The sequence below is a fragment of the Pediculus humanus genome, genomic scaffold (genome assembly GCF_000006295.1).
Source record: "Pediculus humanus corporis 1103172107749 genomic scaffold, whole genome shotgun sequence".
Taxonomy (NCBI): Eukaryota; Metazoa; Arthropoda; class Insecta; order Psocodea; family Pediculidae; genus Pediculus; species Pediculus humanus.
Window position 1 is genome coordinate 229,045 of NW_002987349.1, and position 7,869 is coordinate 236,913.

The window sequence follows — 7,869 nt, forward strand, 5'->3', positions numbered from 1 at the left end:
TAGAACATTGTCACGCGATAAATCAAATTATAATATATATATACAAAATGGTAATGATGATGATGATAATAATAATAATATTAATCATCTACGTATATAAATAAATAACGTGGAAGGAGTTTATTTACATTGCGTATAAAAAACAAAAATTAATAATTTTTTTCTTTTTCTTTCTTTTTATCATTATTATTATTATTATTATTATTATTATTATTATTATTATTATTATTATTATTTTAACGACGGAAAACGATTAATTAAAATTTTTTAAAAGTATTAATTGTAAGTTTAAATAATAATAATAATAATAAATATCAAAGGAAAATTTTTAATGTGTTTTTCCAAAAAAAAAGAATTTCCATTGAAAAAAAAAAGGAAAAAAAAAGAAAGAAATAAAAAAAAATTTCTGCGCGTAAAAATGCGGAGTGTGCGCAAAAGGGGGGTTGAAAAAAAAAAAAAATTCCATTTTTTTCTCTTTCTCTTTCTCTCTCTTTCTCACTCTTGCTCTCGCAAGTAGCAGTAGATCTCCATCCATTCTCTCTCTTTCTCTCTCCCCCTCATTCTTCTTCCCCGATTTCCTTCCCTTCTCGACACGCCGCCACAACAATATTTATTATTTCTTTGTATTTTTGGGCTCTTGTTAAATCTGAGTAGGCGGTTTTTAACCTGAGCTGCGGTTTTACCTGGATTTTCCATTTTCCTTTTTTTTTCCTCCTTCTCTCTCTCCCCCTCTTTCTATCTCTTTCTCCGTTTCATTCCACTCCATTTTTTATTTTTATTTTTTATTTATACTACTTCCTATTTTTCGTTAATTACTTTGTTTCGCATCGTCGTAACTCATTAATTAATAATAATAATAATAACAATAATTAATTATTTTATAATTTTTTTATTTTTTATTCCAAAAAGTATTAAACGCATTTTTTTTTATTCTTTCGTTATCATTATTATCATTTATTTATTTATTAAAATGTAGGTTAAGTAGAAAAGTACTCGCGAAAAAATGGGTCGGTGGAAAGGAGGAGGGGGAGGAGGAAGGGAAGAGAAAAAAAAAGAAGTTTGACTTAAAATAATAATATATATAACGGTCGGTAATCGTTAAGAAGCCATTTTGTTTGCTCATGCGTAGTTAAATACTATTCATAGAACATTCGAACCACCCTCTATCAAAGATGATAAAGTGTCCTCCATCTTTATGGCCACTCAATTTTTATCCAGCGCGTAAAAGTTATAAATTTTTTTTTTTTTTTTTTTTTTATCTGGAACGAGATTCATAAAAGAAATTATTATTAATTGCTCTTTCATTTTTTTTTTTTTTTTTTTTTTTTTTTATGGAAAGAATTTTAAAATTTGAAACGCAATCAAAAGTTTTTTCTCTCTCTCTCTCTCTTTCTCTTTTTTTCTTCTTCAGTTTTATTGGTATTTTCATCTTTTCCAGTTTCTTTTATGTATTTAATGGCGTAAATATTATTATTATTATTTTGTTTTGAAAAATAAATAAAAAAAAATTTCGGGAAAAGAAAAAAAAAAAAAAAAATTATAGGAATTTTAATTTCGATTTTTTTTTGTTTTCCGGGACTGGAGAAAAAAAAAAGTTGATTGCATTTTAATGTGATTTTTTTTGAAAAAAAAGAACGTCAACGCTGCTGCCATTGTTGCCAAGTCGAAGAAAAATTAAAATACGTATATTTATTTATTTTTTTTTTTTTTGTTCTCCCCGTTCCTGGAGAAAATTTATTTAAATTTTTACCTCGTTCAAGTTGAGAAACAAAAGCATCTCACGTATATATATTTTACTGGAGAAAAAAAAATTTTTTTTTTTTTTTAAAAAACAAAAAAACGTAAAATGAAATGGAATGTAGAAAAAGAAAAAGAAAAGAAGAAGGAAAATTTTTTTTTTTTTATTTTATTTTCGAGAGGTTGAAAAAAAAAAGAAAATTCTGGAAACTGGAGAAAAAAACTAAAAAAATTTTTCATCACGAAAAGGATTTTTTTTTCTTTTTTCCAATATTTTATATTCAATGTAATTTTTTAAAACGTAAAATCGATATTTTGATTTATCGTTTTTTTTTTGTCCGTTTTGGAAATTTCTTTTTTTTTTCTGGAGAGTTTTACTACTAGAATTACGTCTTTTGCTTTTTTATTTTATTTTTTTTATCGATATCAGTGCCATCGAATTTTTTTTTTTTTTTCTTTCGATTTTTTTCAAATCTTTTTCGTCTTTATTTTGCGTGAATATTTTTCCCGCTGGAAAATTCTAAAATTTATTTTCCCCCGCCTCCCCCGCGATATCCGAGGATTACTTTTAACTTTTCCATTCTCAATCCGGTAACCGAATTAAAATATTTATATTTCCTCTCCCCCCCTCCAAAAAAAAAAAAAAAAAAAAAAAAACGTTTTTTTGTCGCTTCTGGAGTCGCCATTTTCTTTTATTTTTTCGTTTCCGTAATTTAAAAATTTTTTAAATCTCTTTTTCGAATGCGTAAATTTTATGTAATTTAATTTCATGATCATTATTAATAATAATAATAAAATGGAGCGCCCTATCGGCGTTTGATGAATTTATATATTATTAATAATAATAATAATTGTAATAATTTTTATCGACGTCGTTTTATTTGATTTTTTCCTCCCTCCTTCTTCCCGTTCCGTTCGCTTACTTTTGTCTTTTTACCATTCGTTTTTTTTTTCTTTGTGGGGTTTTTATTGTTGTTTGTTAGGTTGTTAGGTCGTTAATAAAGACATTAAAAATATAATTTGTTGAAATGATTTAGTTGGTAGATTTGCAACATACAAAAAAAAAAAAATAAATAAGTTTTTTGTTAGAATCGATTACGTGATGGATTAAATTTAAAAAGATGCGGAAAAAAAATACGTTTTAAATCTTTTTTTTGTTTTTTTTTTTTTTTGTTTTTCCAGGTACGTTTAAAATTTTTTTTTTTTAAATATAGTTTTTTTCTTTTCATCGAGCAATAAAGAAAAAATAAAAGAAGTAACTTCTTGGCTTCCATAACGTTTTTTTTTTTAAAAAAAAAAGAAGTGTTAAATTTAAGAAAGTAACAAACGCGCAATGCGGGTTTTATCTTTTTTTTTTTCTTTTACACTTTTATACAACTTTTAAAAAAGTTTAAGCCCAAATTTAAAAAAAAAAAAAATATAAATTTTATTAAAAAAATATTTAAACTGGAAGATAAAAAAACCCGGAAACGTTTACTGGAAAAACAATACGAAAAAAAAAAAACATTTTTTTTTTTCCAAATATTTATTTGAAATTAATAATTTTTAACTTGATACGTACGATTAATAAAACTACGTGGCATTAACTAATTTAAAAAAAAAAAATTTTTTTTTTGGAAATTTATCGGGTGCCAGAAAAAAAAACTTAAAAATAACTTGTCAGAGAGAGATAGAGAGATAGAGAGGAAAAGAAAAAAATTTTCTTTAATTAAAAAAATTGATTAGATTTTTTATACGAAGGAATCATTTGGTGTGTGGTCGTGGTTTTAGAATGCGAAAGGAACTACTTTTTTTTTTTTTTTTGTTATTTCGAGATACATCGATTCGTATTTAAGATTAAAATTGTATGCGATTGTTATCCAACGTTATCCAGGTAGTAAGAAAAAAAAGCAAGAAATTCAGGTTCGTGTAACTAACAGAGTGTTACCCCTCGAATGTGATTAAACAATTTCCCCTCTCCCTCGTTTATAACACACAAACAATTATTATTATTATTACAATCATCATCATCATTGTAAAATAAAAATTTTTAATTTGACGCTTTGTCTTTGTCGCCACGATTGTTTATTAAATAAAATTTCGTATTTCGTTTCAATAAAAACAAAATTTAAAATTTGCCGCTACTGCCACGAAAATTTTGTAAATTTTACCGCCACTGTGCTTTGATTGTTGCACCTTAAACGTATAACCTTATGTAAAACAAGTTTTAGTTTCATGTTTTTCTTTTACCACTTACTAAAAATTATGGTATTATCCGATAAAACAAAAAGGGATAAAACGTGCGTGTGCGTGTGTGTAAAAGAAAGAGAGAAAAAAAGGGAAAGAGAGAGAGGGACGAAAAAGAAGATGGAATGCGAACCTTATTCGTGTGGTCAAAATCACGTCGTAAATTTTTTTTTCTTTTTTCTGTTTTTTTTCGGTATCATTATCCGAAATAAAATAAAAAAAATTAAACCTGAAACCGATAAAAACATTTTTCATTCATTCATAAATTTCTCCCCTCCCTTCCCTCCCCACGTCCCTCCCTCTTTCCACCCGTCCTCCTCCTACTCTTCTTCTTCTTTTACGATTTGCCGATTTTTCGGTCAAAATTTTTACAAACGGATTAAAAACAAAATACGAAAGAGTAAATAAATAATATGAGCCACTGGAATTTTATTGTTACCAAAATAAAACTAGAAAGAGAGAGAGAGAGCGAGAGAGTGTGAGAGAAATAGAGATTATTTTGAAGCAGAAGAAAAAAAAAATAAGCTAAAATAAAAAACTTCGTACATCATCAAATACTTCGATTCGCGGTTGGGTTTCCCGAAAAAAAAAGGAAGTTTCGCGTGGTGCCGAACAGACATCCTGCTGGAATTTTCTTTTTTTTTCCATGTTGTTGTTGTTCTTTTTTTTTCCAGCAAAAATTTTTAACTCTTCATTAGTTTTCGATTTTTTATTTTTTTTTTTTTAATTTTTCTCCAGCAAAATTACGGATCTTTAATAATTTTTTTTTTTGTTTCTTAAAACTATTTTTAATCGTTTACCCGTCGCATCTTGATTTGAATTAAGTTTGAAAATTTTCTAACTTATTATTATTATTAAAAATTTCTTTTGTTCGGGTTGAAGGTTAAATTGTTGTTACTTCGATTATACAAATTGTGATTATTAATAATAATAAAAAAATGGCGGAATTCGGAAAAGGTACCGATTGGCGGGAGCACTTTTAATCGTGTCGGTATTTTAATAAAATGGAGAGCAATTATTTTAATCCGAAAAAAAAAAAATTTCCCGGGTAATAATAATAATAATAATAATGATGATGAGGATTATGGTGATGGTGATGATGATAATCGGCCTTGTCAATTTATTACAATAACAATAAGAACAAGTTTTTTTTTTTTAAAAAATTTAATCCGATCCGGTTATATTATTAACAACATTTTCGCTCAAAATTAAAGTTTTATTATTAATAATAATTATAATAATATTAATAATCAAGTTAATAATCAAGTTAATAATAATTTAATAATATTTATTACAAAAAAATTCATTCATTTCCGGTTTTACTGAAGTAAAAAAATTTTTTTTTTTTTTGAAAAATAAAAAATTAGGAATGAATTTTTTGTTTTTGTTTTTTTTTTAAATCAGATAAAAAAAGAAAAATTACTAATTTTTAGCATTAAAAAAAAAAACGAAAAACGAAAGGGAAATTTTTTTTTGTTTGTTCGTTTGGTTGTTTGTTTGTTTTGTACGATTTATATTAGTAAAAAAAAAAAAAAATTAAAAACGACGACACAAAAGAAAAATGTAAAAATTTTCCAATTTTCCACGACTTCTCGTCACTTCCGCCTCCCCCCCGTCTCCTTCCTACCTTTCTCTCTTCCAAGTTATTATTATTTTTTTTTACCACCCTATTCGTTTGTACCCCGCCTTTCTCTTCCCTTCGACCGGCGACGCCCCCCCTCTTCCCGCCTTTTTTTAACACGAAAAAAAAAAACAAAAGAGAAATAAAATAATAATGAAAATATCGAATTCCTTAATTTCTTTTCATGTTTTTTTTTCCTCCCTCATCCGATCTCGAATTTCTACTTTTTCTACCCCTTCCCCCCTGAAATTCTCCTCAAAATGAAAAAAAAAAAAAAAAAACAAGAAAATATATACGGAAGAGTAATTAAAAATGGGGAGGGCAAGGAGGCGCACGGAAAAGGAAAAAGTTTTTTTTTTTTTCTGGAAAACAAAAAATTTTTAGAGCGTAAATAATAGAATGTTGGTAATGGTGTTAGGGGTAGCGGTAGCGGTGGTGGGGTTGGAGGTCGATATAAAATGTGCAAGAAAATCACTAAAAATGAAAATTTGCCATTACCCAAGTAAAATTTTCCAATTTTTCAAAAAGAAAAAAATTTACAGTAATTTTCTCAAATATCGGGTTTTTCAGTCGGTTCAGTTTTTTTCGTTTTCCTTTCCCCCCCCCTCCTCATCCCTCCTTAAATAAAATTTTTCCCTTTCTCAGCGGATTTAAAAAACTTTTCTTTTGACACGTTTCTTAGAAAATTCTAGAATAATCATTATACAAAAAAATTTTTTTTTTGTTTTACTCGTTGTTTAATATTATAACGTAAAAAAAATTTTCCGACGTCTTAAGAAAATGTTTTCTCTTTCTCTCTCTCTCTCCCTCTCTAACCCTTATTTAAAATTATTCATATTTACACCCTTTATAATAATAATAATAATAATTTAAATTACCGATTAGTAGTTTTTTGTTTTATTAATTTCAAGGGTGAAATGAACTTTCTTTACTAAATTTGCACTTTTTATTATTAATTATTTAAGAAAATTTAAATATTTTAAGAAAACCGAAACGAAAAAGAAAATTATTTGAAAACGATGACGATTTGATTTTCTTAAAATTTTTCAATAATTATAAATTTCGATCGTAAAAAATTATTTCTCCCCCTTCCCCCCACCTCTTCACTTTAATAAATTATTTATAAACGTTTATTAAATTCGTTTTATAGCGTAAATTTTCCGCCATAAAATTCAATCAATCGTTTTCCTTCCTTTTTTTTTTTACATCTGGGGGGTTAAACTTTTTTTGGTGTTATAGTCTTTTGACTTTACTGTAAAATAATTTAAATCATTTACTATGTATATTATTATGTTTTACAACACGCACGATAATAATAATAATAATAATTTTATTACGAGTAATAAAAAATTAATATATTTAAATTTTACATCATTATTATTAGTAAATTTCATGTTTTGCGATAGTTTTACGAACGTCGCGATCATTATTATTATTATTATTATTATTATTATTATTAATTTAAAATCGTTCGAAGGGTATTAATTAATAATTTTTTTTATTACTGCTTAATAAAAATTACGAGTAATAATAAAATTTTGACGGTAAAATCGGAAAAAACGGGAAACGTTTGCAAAACTTATTATTATTTTTATTATTTTTTCCAAGAATTGTAGCGTTTGTTGTTGTTGTTGTTGGATTCGATTATAAAAATATAAACAAACGTAATGTAAAAGAAAGTGGTAGTGGTAGTAATGCGGAGTTTTTTATTTTTCATCCCCTAAAAAAAAATTTTTTTTGCATCCCCCGGGAACCGTTAAACTAACAACAATCTTTCCAAAGTTTAAAAGTCTTTCTTTTCCATTCGCATGCGATGCAAATTTTGTTTAGATTTTATTTATGTACTTATTTATTTATTTTAAAATTAACTTTATTTAGTTTTATAAATAAATAACAGTAAAAAAAGAAAAAAAAATGGAGACTTAGACAAGTTTGAAAATTATATAAATACTATAAATTTATAGATAGCAGCAAATAGCGCTATAAATGTTTATTCAAGGGGTAAATGATAATTTTTCTCGCGAGAAAACGCCTCGCGTTTTCGCGTTTTGCGACACGTGTACTAAGAAAAAAAAATTTTTTTTTTTTTTTTTTAACCGTCAAATAATTAAATTTTCCAGGGGGGTGTAGCAAAGAAAAAAAGAGAGAGAGAGAGAGAAAAGATAAAATAGTAGCAGAAGAAAAAATAAAGTTTTTAATCACTGGAAATTTGTAATTGTCGGTTGTTAGTTTAAAATTAAAAAAAAAAAAAAAAAAACTTTTTTTTTTAAATCTAGTCCAAACCT

General features: G+C 26.2%; 1 protein-coding gene across 1 annotated transcript; it reads right to left on the minus strand.

Moving 5' to 3' along the window:
• Nucleotides 1–557: 557 nt before the first annotated feature.
• On the minus strand, nucleotides 558–1,191 carry Phum_PHUM342830 (uncharacterized protein; the record flags this gene model as incomplete). The annotated part of the gene is made up of 2 exons (XM_002427711.1): nucleotides 558–683; nucleotides 1,150–1,191. 2 exons carry the CDS (start codon nucleotides 1,189–1,191, stop codon nucleotides 558–560), a joined length of 168 nt encoding a protein of 55 aa, XP_002427756.1.
• Nucleotides 1,192–7,869: the final 6,678 nt, after the last annotated feature.